This window comes from Megalobrama amblycephala, linkage group LG7 (assembly GCF_018812025.1).
Source record: "Megalobrama amblycephala isolate DHTTF-2021 linkage group LG7, ASM1881202v1, whole genome shotgun sequence".
Lineage (NCBI taxonomy): Eukaryota > Metazoa > Chordata > Actinopteri > Cypriniformes > Xenocyprididae > Megalobrama > Megalobrama amblycephala.
The window spans coordinates 23,796,827-23,810,929 of record NC_063050.1 but is presented as its reverse complement, the minus strand read 5'-3'; the positions used below and the strand labels follow the sequence as shown (position 1 = coordinate 23,810,929).

Below are 14,103 nucleotides of genomic sequence, written 5' to 3'. Positions count from 1 at the left end.
ACGTGTGTGTCGGATAAAAAGGCAAATATGTGTATATGTGTGTGTGTGTGTGTGTATAGGTGGCTTTTTATCAGAGTAACCGATTAATCACAAGAAATCATTAGATGCAGCCTATAGTCAAAAATTGCAAAATGTACATTTATGATCCATACTGTTACAATAACAATTAGGGATGTGAAATGTAATTTCTTTTGACTAGGGCTGCAACTTGTTTTGCACCAGTGAATGTGTCAAAGTATTTGTGCACATCCTCCAAATTTCCTAAGTAGTGTTATTTGCTTAGAGTGTTATTTGCTGTTGTCATACACCCACTTGGGGTACATGAAGGAAAGAGAGACACAAAAGAAACAAAAATGGGGAGGGAATTAGAGAACTATAAATAAAACGAAGTGTAAAATAGCAGACTACTGCATTTAGAGTTCCCTAGGCGAAACACACATGCTCACGCACACATGAGGTGAACTCTCACTGACCTCTGACATAATTGGCCTACCATTTCTTTGGACTGCCTGGTTCTGGACCAATCCGCTTTGATTTTCCTCCACGCTGACACGACTGTCATGCATCCAGTTGCGATACACATTTTGATTTGGAGATGAAAGCCGGGGAAGCGCTTTGAAATGCAGGCCCCTGCACATGCTTGCTGGACCTAATTCAATAATGACAGTTCACACGTTGTCTCTTTCTCTCAGAGAAAGTGACTCTGGGTGTGACACTGGTCACGGGCAAATAATTGCCTAGAACAATTGTGAGAGGTGTTGAAATTGGCGAATCCAATGAACGAGCGGAAACTGAAGTGTACTCTCCATCCCCATTGTTTTTGTATGCTCTCCATTCATTTGTTCCTCAAAGTCCCAGCATCATGGAGGTTTGCCTGCCATTTCCCACATCCAACATGCGGTGCTTGCTTTCGTATGCGACCCCTGCTGCATCTAACGTCCAGTGATGTGTAGCTGCACCCTTGCTGCTTCATGTAGCAAAGCCTTCCTACCGTAGCAGACTGTTGGCTGTTGTTGCCCCCTTAACCTGCCACGTTAAGCCATCCTCGGCGGGAGCGCTGACCAATTGTCAGAGCTGGGAGCAGAGCTGCATGACAGAGGTGGAAAGCTAATGAAGTGGTCCAATAGTGGGCAGCCGTAACAGAGTGAGAGGTGACAGGGTACTGGACAAGCGCCCAGTAGAGAAACGAATCAGCCCGCAGAGAGGAGGAGGCAAAAAAACAAAAAAAAACGAGGCCAGGTGACAGCAACGGCAGATGACAGCCTCACCAGCGAGAGTAGAGATAGCCCCAGTGTTGATGTAACACTGACCGGGGGCTTCACTCCAGTCACAGCAAGAGAGAAAGAGTGTAGAAACAGCAAGAGAGAGGCAGTATTCAGACAGAAGCAGAATATGATTGTCAGTCCTGTTCGGAGTGCTAAATATGGTTACGTTAATTTCGGATATATAAATGAAAGTGACAACCGCATTCCATAACCAAAGTGACTCACTTAAATGTTAAAAAGTGTTTAGGAATAACAGGGTTGGAAAAGTCATCAGTCCCTTGATTTAATACTTCGTAGAGCCACCTTTTGCTTTAATTACAGACATTAATCTTTTTGGATATGTCTGTACTAGCTTTGCACACCTAGATTGGGGAATATTTGCCCATTCTTCCTTGGAGAATTGCTCTGGTTCAGTCAAATTACGTGGTGAGTGCACAGCAATGGACTGCTCTCTTCAAGTCCATCCACAGATTTTCTATCGGATTTAAGTCAGGGCTCTGACTTGACCACTCAAGGACATTCACCTTCCTATCCTTAAGCCATTGAGTTGTTCTTTTGGCAGATGTTTAGGATCATTGTCATGTCGGAAGGTGAATGACCTGCACATCTTCAGCTGTCTAGCAGAGGGAAGCAGGTTTTCCTCAAGAATTTGGATGCACTTGGCGACATCCATTTTCTCTTCAATCATGACCAATCGCCCAGTCCCTGCTGAAGAGAAACACCCCCACAACATAATGCTGCCACCACCATGCTTCACAGTAGGTATGGTGTGTTTTAGGTGGTGTGCTGTGTTTGCTTTTCGCCAAAAATTGCGCATGGAGTTCAGTCCATAAAAGTCAATTTTTGTCTCATCAGACCATAGCAACTTTTGCCAGATGGCATCAGAGTCTTCCAGGTATGTTTTTACGTAGCACAAACAAGATTGAGTGTTGCACTTTTTCAGGAAAGGCTTCTTTCTTGCCACTCAGCAATACAGACCAGCTTTGTGTAAAGCTTGTGAGATAGTTGTCATATGCACAGACTGACCAGTCCCAGCCATAAAGCCTTGTAAGTCCTTCAAAGTTGCCTTTGGCCTCTTGGTAGCAATGTCCTCCTGGCTTGGCCATCCAGTTTGGACGGACGGCCTGATCTAGGCAATGTGTTGGTGGTGCCATACGCTTTCCACTTCTTAATGATGCTCCAAACAGTACAGTACAAAACAGAGGGATAGATAAAGCCTTCGATATGTTTTTGTAGCCTTCTCCTAACTTGTGCCTTTCTACAACTTTATCCCAGAGGCCTTTTGAAAGTGAATTTCCCAACCTTGGTGAATTCTTTGCAGTACTATGCACTACTAACAGTGGAATCTTCAAGAAACAGCTGGTTTCATTCTAAAGTAATCAAAACCACTACAGTTGATGTCAGGTGGGACAATTAGCCTGGTGTTTGATCTGGAAGTTGATTGGTTGCACCTAATTAATTTTCAATAATCCTCCATACCTCCGTGCATAGGCTCAAAAAAGTTGGACTTAATTTATTTTATTTTCCAGGGTGTAATGTGGACTTAAAGGTAAAGATTTTCACAGGGTATGAAGACTTTCTATAAGCACAATACATGTCAACTAACTCTCATTAATTTGCAACTACATGTCAACTAACTCTAATTAGAGTATTTGTAGACTGTTAGGTTAGGGTTAGGGATAGTAGAATAAGTCAGCATGTACATGCAATGTTCCCTCTAAGCTGCGCGCGTGCGCGGCCGCGCAGAAAGAATAATTGCCGCGCCGAGGACAAAAATCATTTGTGGGAAAATCGGGGAAAATCCATTCGATTGTAGTTGCAGTTTAAATGAGAAATAAGTGCAGTGCTCTGGTCAACCGCTATAGAGTTATTGTCGCTATAGAGTTAGAACCGGTTTACAGGTTTCATAGAAAGAGAACGATGTGAGCGCGTGTGAGCAGCCGCGGGAAGAATGCTGTTATGTTTGCGGAGTAAATACTTCAATACGAGAGAGGCAACGCGAAACCAAAAGAAATGTGAAATAAAACGTCATGTTTTAATGAAAAGTGGCGGAAATAACGGATGATGGGCACAGAATGAACAAAACTCTGAGACATTTACAATTACACACCCACTACAGGTGAAGCGTGCAAACTCAAAATGCATCAGTTATATACCTCCGTTTAAATAGATTATTGTGTGTGATGGTGGTGTGGGTTTCAGGGATGTACAGATAACTATAAAAGAGTTAACGTTCACTTTTCTTAAAAATATTTAGCTATCAGATCTGTTTAAATGCTTCAGTTGTCATATTATAATATATTAAAACAAAATGAAGCATTTAAACTGATATAATACTGTATATCAGTTTAAATCCTTCAAGATTATAATATATTTTATTATATTATGATGTAAACTTAATAAAAAATTGATCTCACAACGGGATTGTTTAGGGCTCCACTAAAAATCTTAACCTTCTGGTATAGAAAATCTGGGAAATTCATTAAGCAATAAACATGTAATTTTGATGGTTTACTGTTGCTAATAATTTACAAAACCATACCATAATGTGTACAAAAACACATTATGGTTGTCCCAAACCATCAGTGTAACTGCTTATATTATTATAAAGAATTTAACTTTCCTGCAGGAGGTTTTTAAATGAATTTTTAATAGAATTTCTTGGTAAAGACCGCTACAGTTAACAAAGCAATGTGAAAAAATCTCAAGTAACCTAAAATGTGCTTAATTTAGTGACTGAACTGCTGTCATATTTGTTTTCAAAAATATGATTTAATATATCACTAAGTTAAACCAAGGGTCAAATAAAATAGAAATGGCACATTAAAAAGTTACAGTTGCATGAGTGTGTGTGTTTACGTTCATTGTACAGTTCTGATATAAAGAATGTTTTTGCTCAGGTGGCCAAAATGTGCGCTCAACATAGAAAAGTTTTGCTCAGCGAGAAAAAAAAAAAAAAATAGAGGGAACATTGTGTACGTGTACTTATAGTCAGAATGTCTGTTTGGAAGCATAAAAATAAAGTGTTAGCAGATATTAATCAGACAGTCCACTAATACTCTGACATGTAGTTGACATGCAGATCCAAAGATACTTATAGTTAGAAGAATGTCTAAAGTGGACTAAAGTGGATTGAAATAATGTTATACAGACTTTCTTCTGTGGAACATAAAAGAAGATAGCTGTCTTATTCACAGTGTTTTTGTTTGTTTTTTTGTCCCCGCTATACAATGGAAGTCGATGGTAAACAAAACTGTTCTTCAAACTTTCTTCAAAATATATTCTTTTGTGTCTGCAGAATAAAGAAAGTCCTAAAGGTTTGAACTACATGTCTGATAAACTCACACCTTGATTGGATTCAGCTGTAAGACTTTCCGGTTTATGGAAGTTGACATCTTTGATACATCCTCTTGTCGCTGTTGCTACGGTTCAAGCATATTCACAATTATCAAGAGAACAGAAAAGGGACTTCATTTAACTGTTCGTAAAGATGAGCCTCTTCTGTAAGCTGTTGTATGATCACAATTTGAGTCACAGCTGTTTGTAAATACTTTGCAAGTAGCCAGTCCCGAACACTGACTGTGTGAATAGATCTAGAGAGATGGCGGCATTCACACAAGACTTCCAAGGTAGCTTTATGAGAGAAATTTATGCAAAAGATGATGTGATGACAAAACAGAATTTGAAATATCAAGATAGGCACTTGGGATTACCCCTTTATGAAAGTCTAATAAAACAGTCGGTAAACAGAAAGTGCTCATTTTTATTGAGCTTAATTTTGGTATTTTGGAGACATTCACGCCTTATGAGGAAAAAAATAAACTTGGCTGGCGGATTAAGCTGATAAATTATTCAACGCTCACTGTAACATGAATTCGAATGGAAATTTTGCTCTATTTTTAGCTGCAAACCGAAAGGTCACCAGAGTGGTGTGACTTTGTATCTCCGCGCTCACGTCTCCAGCTTGTACTTTTCTGCATGTCTTCGAAAGAGAGGGTGCATGTGCGCGTGCCGCACGCCCTGTCCCTGTCTGATAGGACACGCGACCCGACACGCTCTTAATTAGAGGATGCCCTTCCAGGTGCTGACCGGACCACGCTAAGTCCGTCCGCTGACATCTGACTGGTGACATTTCCAGCCGGTGCCACCAAATACACCTCCCCCGCCACCACCTCGGTCTCTGCCTGCACTCTCCACGTGAAGGTCACAAACTCTCCCAATGGCTCCTGACGATCTTTAGCTCATAGTCGTGTCTTGTCCCCTAACCTGACTGTACCTTCGGTGCTGTCACAGATCCACGTCACCATTAATCAGAGTCATCGGACTGAGGCGGTGGTCAGCTCGTGTAGATTGATGAGAAGGGTCAGCGCTGTTGTGGATGGTGTATGTACTCAGATTTGGAGGTGGGGGGAGATCAGATGACTGCTGAGGGGAGTGTGGTAGAGACAGAAGCGGTGAGTGATCACTGCTGATCTGTAAGAGAGATGAAAGGAGGAATGGTGAGAGAGGGAGGGAGGGAAAGGGATGGGTAGGTGCTTAAGTGAAAAAGACTGACAGAACAGCAGAGGAAGTGGGATATGAAGATCAGACATAGGTAGAACATATTTGACATTGTGCGTGCGTGTCAAAGCATGTACAGTGAATGTAGAGTGTGTATTAATGAAAGATTTTAAAACATGGAGATATTTGGAGTGTGTGCATGTGGTTTTGGATTTTCACTACGTTATGGGGACAAAGATGGCAATATCAGAAATCCTTGTCCTTGTGGGGTCATTGTTGGTCCTCATGAGGCAAACAGCTTATAAATCAAACTAAGTGATGTTTTTTTTTTAAATCTAAAAATGCAGAAAGTTTTCTGTGATGGGTAGGTTTAGGGGATAGAATATACAGTTTTTACAGTACAAAAATCATTATGTCTATAGAATGTCCCCATAAAATATGAAAACACAACGTGTTTGTGTCAACGTGTGTGTGTGTGTATGTGTGTGTGTGTATGCATGCACCCACAATTATAGTAAAATATGAAATCAGCTACATTGTGGGGACCAGACAACGGTCTCCACAAGAAAAACTTTTCACATTTCCAAGGTTATCAGATGTGGAAGTCGTCATGTTTAGGTAAACTTGGTGAATGGAAACCACAACAAACATATACAGTCAAACCAAAAATTATTGATATATTTTTACTAGTGGGTGCAGGACACTATGGTTCATTTTTGTAAGTGAGGATAGCAAAATAAAATAAACTGTGAAATACCGAAAAATTCTTCATACAGTGGACTACCAGTAAAATTGAAAAAAATTTGGAACCAAAAATTATTCAGACACTGACCATGTTTTGCTTAAGTGTTATCTTGACACAGTTCAACTCTGAAATCTTGTCATATTTTATTACCTTTTTTTTAAAACTATAGCGAATAAACTGTATTAATGAATGAAATGTTCAAGGTAAATTTTGGTTTGACTATATATATATTTTTTCACACTCCGTGAAAAGGGCCCATTCCTTAGTTGCAATGAAACTGAAGTAGTAAGATATTTTTCTTCAATACTGTGATGTGAAATGGATTATCAAAAGTAATCCATGTTACTCCATGTTTGGATGGAGGCAGATCTGGATGCAATCTTGATGTCAAATTTAAGAAAGGGACAGGGTTTAAGCAGACTACAAAGAGAAGAGTTTTAATGAAAGATCATATTATAACATTTTGTTTTATAAAATTCTGAGCTCAAAATATATAATATAAAAAAAGCATGGATGCATGAATGAATAATTCACAATAAGATCTGCAGTTAGACAATACGATACATATTTATTTTATGCCGCCTAAGTTAAAAATGTATAAAAAATCATTACAGTCTTCATGCCTTACACCGATTCAAGGTAAGCTTATAATAATGATTTATAATTTGAGGTGTCAGGTAGGATTTCGCTGGATTTTCACATCATTTGTCCTTGTGTCGTAGTGTGTATGGTGCAGTGGAAGGTGACAGCTTCTGATGGCTTGTTGCCATAATTAATGAACAGCATTATTAGCACAATGGATCATTCAAAAAGACTCAACAGCTCAAAAAGACTCAAAATACATTTTTTTTCTGTTTAGTTTTTATGTAGGGGGGGGGGCACTTTTTGATGTCATTAGTGACACTTGCTCTGATAAAATGATCACTTGTAACCACGGTACATTGGTGTGCCTCAAACCGTCATATTCATCCGATCCGTACTTAAGAGCTGAGATGAAGCCCAACTAACATAATTACCAAAACTATGTTCTTGCAGTCTTCCATACTGCACCTTTAATATATTAAATAATGCGTTAATTTAGTTAGATATTCTGGTATGGTTAAAGTAGGGGATAGAAAATATCATGAGCTTAATATAAAAGCAATAGAAGTCAAACGGAAATTTCTTACAAAGATAAAAAAACAAGCAGTGTGTCTGTGTGGTTCAGGTTTTACCTACATGTGGGGAACAAATGTCCCTGAAAGGATATTAAAACCTGAAATCACCTGTATTGTGGGTTCCAACCAACGATATCCACAAGGAAAACGTTTAATGAATTTACTAAATCATACTTTAATTAAAATCTAAATCAGAAACAAAAAGGAATCCGCACACCTAGTCAAAATGCAAATTCAAAGGCTTTCAGTCTGATCCATTGTGCACTTTCACCTTTTTCTGTGCACCATGAACACTTTCTGGTTTACTGCAATGTACATGCTGTACGGCAACCCCTCACTTAAACTCAGTTGACCTGGATCTTTGACTGTTTGATTGTTCCTTTTACAGATATTTTGCATAATAGGTGTGTGAATTTCATTGTTTGTTTTTTTCCCCCTAAACCCGTTACTTGATGTCCATTACCGTTCAAACTTTTGGAAAGAAATTAGTACTTTTATTCGGCAAAGATTCATTTAATTGTCTTTTTTACTGTATTTTTTGTTTGTTTGTTTGTTTTTATCAAATTAATGCTGCCTTGGTGAGCATAAGAGAAACATTAAAAACATTTTTAAAATCTTATTGACCACGAACTTTTGAACGGTAGTGCATTTTTTTCAGAAGAGATGTATTTCTCTTTTTTAATTAAAATAGAAAAATGCAAAAATGTTTGCAATAATGTTAGGGGAAAGAAAGTATCATTAGACACAAGAGAAGTCATTGGAAAGTCCCCACCATCATAAAAAATAATTAAAAAAAAAATGTTCAGAATGAACCAATGGCTTGTGTTCTGTTCCTGGCACTGATAAGAAGGGGCTCCATGTCTTAATATTAATTATTCATTGAAGCCTGATTAGAAATGGCCCACTTTTACAGCATATTGAGTGAGAAAAGAAATGTGTTTTACTCTCATATGAACTGGCCAGAAATATAGAAGAAATATATCACTACCAATCATTTTCTCTCCAATTACAGACAGTCAGCTTAAACACACTTGTTTGATGTTCACACTGTTAGATGATTCAGAAAGAACATATTCATATAAAAATGGACTGAAAAATTGTTTCTACTGGGCTTATCGTGTTCAATTGAAATCCAAAAAGACAATTTAGCCTTTTGCTTCTTAATCTATTTATCTTGTCTTCTCAGAACATTTCCTTTCTGAGAAGCCAAAGACAGACTGCTAAAAATGATTATTAATGGAGGCGATATATAAAAACCTCCAAATAATCTTCTGCATTGATGCTTAAACTTAACTAACAAACCACAATGTTCAGATAACTTATTTTTGGTCCCACTTTATATTAAGTGGCCTTAACTACTATGTACTTACATCAAAAAATAAGTACAATGTACTTATTGGGTTCATATTGAATTGCAAAACACATTTGCAGCTATTGAGGTGGATACGGGTAAGGTTAGGGAAAGCTTTGGTGGTATGGGTAGGTTTAAGGGTAGGGGTAAGGGTTAAGGGATGGGTCAACAGTGTAATTATAAATGTAATTACAGAAATTAATTACAGATGTAATTACATGCAGGTGTTTTTAAAATATAAGTACAATGTAAAAACATGTATGTACACAATAAGTGCATTGTATCAAATGATTAATTTAAATGTAAGTACATAGTAGTTAAGGCCACTTAATATAAAGTGGGTCCCTTATTTTAAATGGTAAGTTTTTCCAAAAAGGACATTTCTGTAATTATTTACTCACCCCAATTTTTTTCAAACCTGTATGGTTTCATTTCTTCTGCAGAACACACTTTACACAAAGCTATCATTTGACTTCAGAACACACAGAATATAGTCACATTTTTGGATGATATCCTTTAATCTTTACATTCAAATGTTAACAAAAACATGGGCGTAGTTCTTAAACTCTTTTTTTTTTTTTTTGCCCCACAGCAGCGAACCAGAAGGAGGCCCTAAAGGGTTCGTTCTGTGTCAAGGAGGAGCCCCAGGCGGAAGAGCCCCTGAGCTCTCAGAGAGGACCCAGCTACAGCTTCTGCCAAGAAGGACCCCCAGGGGCCACCAAGCAACGAGAGGAGGGGAGCCCGATGTTGGGCAAGAGCAGCCTACTCAGCCAGGACATCAACGTCAAAGTGGCCTCTGAGCTGCTTATGAAGCTCTCAGGTCAGCAGATGTATTTTGGTGCATGTGCTCATATGTGTGTATTTTCAGTGCTTGAATTCACGAATGCTGTTGAGGAAACTCAAAGGCCAGAGGATTGAGTGAGTGGGTGTGTGTGAGAGATGTGTGTGCTTTACATTCTGTTTCTTTTCTTTAACACATTGCTAAGGTCATATTTAGAATAACCTTAATGCAACAGTACAACAAAGGTTATAGAGTAATTATGTAAAATTATGTAAAATGCTGTCAGTTCATCATAAAATCCAGCATTCATTTGTCTTTCTTTCTTTCTTTCTTTCTTTCTTTCTTTCTTTCTTTCTTTCTTTCTTTCTTTCTTTCTTTCTTTCTTTCTTTCTTTCTGTCACTTTTATCTCCCTCTCTCTCTCTGACTACTGCTGTCTATTCCACTCACTTATGTTTTCTGGGCAGAAGGAAGAGGGTCAATTCCTTTTCATGTTGTTCAGTCAATGTTCTTTTTATCCTGGTCAGTCCTCTGCCAAAATAAACCCATTGATTGCTGTTTTGGGCCGCTGGTCCAATCTTTATTTGAACTCTACAATACAAGGGGCCTGAAAAAAGTTCAGGACTAAAAAGTATCTGTTGTCACGTACACTTTGTGTATAAATGTGGTTAAATTAACTCAGGAAGATGGAAATTTTGGAGCGATTATTTGTGGGAAAAATATTTTATTGATAAAGTACAGAGAGGATAGTGTGATAGAACATGATAGCGTTGCGAGCCATACTTGAACCTGTGTCATTCACATGAGCACTGTGTCAGTCCATATGTACCACTAAGCCACAGCTCCATAAAATAAATGCTTTTAAATTTTCTAATATTACTTTGAGCTGGGTTAAAAAACAGATTAGTCAACGCATTATGACTCCGAACTGAACAAAAATGAAATCCGAATCAAGTTAATTTTTTAACTGGCCTAATTCCTATTAGAATTTAATTTTGACAAAATCTGTATCTGTAAATCACAGAGTAATCAATAACAGAAAATATTGATTTTTCAGGAATGACTCTATTAATCAGAATCCAGAATCGAATCATCGAGAGATTCCCTCCCCTAATATTGATAACCTTAAATTCGACATTTTCTTCCCTATTGTGACATAAATTTGGAGTAAAACCTCAAAATCTTGTCAGTGTACACATAATCAGGGAAGATATGTCTTTATGAGGGGGAGGGGATGTTAAAGGATTAGTTCACTTTAAAATTAAAATTACCCCAAGCTTTACTCACCCTCAAGCCATCCTTCTGTGTTCAACTTACGAAGAAAACGTAATGCCTCTCACAGTTCAAAATGCTTACGCTACGTCCTACGCCTTCCCTATTCAACTTACGGAAAAAGCTTAAATGATGCGACATCAGTTACGCTTTCTTCCTAAGGTGAATACAGAAGGCGGTCTGGCAAGCTAGATATTTTACTTTATAACTTTTTAAATATGGATATTTTTCATACACAAACGCGTCGCTGGACCCCCTGGAGCCGTGTGGAATACTTTTGCTTTGGATGGATGCACTTTCTTGAGCTTCATACTCGTTGGACCCCTTCACTGCCATTATAAGGCTTGTATGCATCAGGATATTTATTAATATAACTCTGACTGTGTTCATCAGAAAGAAGAAAGTCAGATACACCTAGGATGGCTTGAGGGTGAGTAAAGCTTGGGCTAAGTTTCATTTGAAAGTGAACTAATCCTTTAATGCTAATGTTTTTGATTAAAGGCACATGTTTAAAAAAACAAAAAGAAAAAAATAATGATATGCACTGATCAGTCATTTATAATAAATATTCAATTTAGAAAATGTCCATTTTAAAGTAATTGTAATTAATGACATTTCCCTTTTTTGTGTGTAACCCTACAGTTATTTGTGCATCAAGTCTTAAGAAACAATAATTGTGAGATCATAGAGGTGGGATTGATTGCAAGCTTGAGAAAGAGAGAAACAAACAGAAAATGAGTGAGAAAAGCACTTGCCAAAGAGAGAGAGAGCGATATCTAGAGTAGTCCATTACAGAGGATGATAGGGAGTGATTCACTCTAAAGCAGCGTATTTGACGGGCACCACACACCAGCTGCTCCTGCTCCCTCCCCATGATGCCTTACACTTCAGCGTGACTCAGCCGCGCCAAGAGAGAGCTGGTTTTAACACGTGTGCTTCCTGACTGCACAGCCCCAGGTCACGTTTCCCCAGAGAGTGAGTGAAAGTGTGCGCGTGAACTAGAGAACCAAGCGTTTGCATATGGAAAACAGTAAGACGTGAGAAAGGCAGAGAGTCTGCTTCACTCACGTTGTTTTTGAGCAGTATGTGTGTGCGTAAAGCTCAATGAGAGGTCTCCGTGACTTCCCACATTAGAACTACTATGAGCGAGAGTCTCTTACCCGCTCACCCCACCTCCAGGATGTGTTTCCTCAGCCTCTCTCTCTCTGTCTCCAGAGGCCAGGAACAGGGACCAATTAGCCTGTTTGTTGTCAAGCTGAAGCAGTTTTACACGACATGGCCTCACAGATCTCTCTCAGCGCGGCCACAGCGGCATGCAGACATGCAACCAAGTGGATCTAAAGAGCTGCGCTCCACTAGCTGCAGGCTGGGGATCAATGCCATGGAAACAATGACATCGTCTGTGGTCTTTTGTGTGTGAAGCAGTGGTGCAGTCTTGAGAGGTCATTTGGGGGAAGGTCATCTCCGTCTGGCTCTTATGCTCATAAGCGCACTGCCCTGCTGACCGAGGATGTCTCATCAACCCTCTTACTCTTCTTAAGGCCATTTAGCATGGCTTTACATGAAATGCAATGGGGGTTGTCTACTGTAATGGCTGTGTATAGTTTCAATTGGTACTGTCGTTCGAACCTCGGCACATACTGCGCACACAACTTACTTCGCTCGCTAAGTGTTTATACTTGACTTGCTTGCCAATGCATTGTTCTAAAAACAGCAGAATCAGCGGGAAGAATATCAGAATAGCAGCTAGAAGTAGTGGAACTTTACATTTAGCTTCTCAGTTATGATATTATCATATTTAGAGGTCAACTTTAAAACACTTAAAAAAAAAAAAAAAGTTTTTTTTAATTGCAGTTAAATTTAAACATGGAATTGGAATGATTATAGGCCCATTCATGCCAAGGACGCTAATTATAACGATAAAGATAAAGTTCTAAAAATCGTTCTAAACATAAAAGAATAGCAGAGTCCACACCACAACAATATAGATAACGGCACAGATATCATTGGAATGACTTTCAGAATGTTTTTTTTTCTATTGATAAAACCATTGACAGCCAATCAGAATCCATCCTGCTTTAAAGAGCTCAAGCATTTAAAGCATCAGACCACAAAACTGCAGCATGTGCTTAGAATAAACAGATATTGTCTGCTGGTGTGGATGTTAAAGGTGCCATCGAATGGAAAATTTAATTTACCTTGGCATAGTTGAATAACAAGAGTTCAGTACATGGAAATGACATACAGTGAGTCTCAAACACCATTGTTTCCTCCTTCTTATGTAAATCTCATTTGTTTAAAAGACCTCCGAAGAACAGGCGAATCTCAACATAACACCGACTGTAATGATCATTAATATGTACGCCCCCAATATTTGCATATGCCAGCTCATGTTCAAGGCATTACACAAGGGCAGCCAGTATTAACGTCTGGAGCTGTGCACAGCTGAATCATCAGACTAGGTAAGCAAGCAAGGACAATACCGAAAAATGGCAGATGGAGCAATAATAACTGACATGATCCATGATATCATGATATTTTTAGTGATATTTGTAAATTGTCTTTCTAAATGTTTCGTTAGCATGTTGCTAATGTACTGTTAAATGTGGTTAAAGTTACCATCGTTTCTTCTCCTGTATTCATGGAGACAAGAGCCGTCGCTATTTTCATTTTTTAACACTTGCAGTCTGTATAATGCATAAACACAACTTCATTCTTTATAAATCTCTCCAACAGTGTGTCTTTAGCCCATTAGCCACAGAGCATAGCCTCAAACTCATTCAGAATCAAATGTAAACATCCAAATAAATACTATACTCACATGATCTGATGTATGCATGCAGCATGCATGACGAACACTTTGTAAAGATCCATTTTGAGGGTTATATTAGCTGTGTGAACTTTGTTTATGCTGTTTAAGCGAGCACGAGAATTAAAGGGGCCGCAACCTTAATCGGCGCATTTCTAATTATGCCCCAAAATAGGCAGTTAAAAAATTTATTAAAAAAAATCTATGAGGTATTTTGAGCTGAAA

The 14,103-nt window shown here is 38.5% G+C and overlaps 1 protein-coding gene across 7 annotated transcripts in view; it reads left to right on the top strand.

Annotated features, from left to right (window-relative positions):
- The window catches only part of znf827 (zinc finger protein 827), an 81,139-nt gene that overhangs the window by 29,317 nt on the left and 37,719 nt on the right, over nucleotides 1–14,103 (top strand). For all 7 annotated transcript variants that reach the window (XR_007185765.1, XR_007185764.1, XM_048196661.1 and 4 more), the window contains exon 5: nucleotides 9,611–9,838. Coding sequence is in view for 5 of the 7 variants with exons in the window: in XM_048196661.1 (XP_048052618.1) it covers nucleotides 9,611–9,838 (228 nt within the window). In the remaining 2 variants the exon portion in view is untranslated. The remainder of the gene's footprint in view (nucleotides 1–9,610; nucleotides 9,839–14,103) is intronic.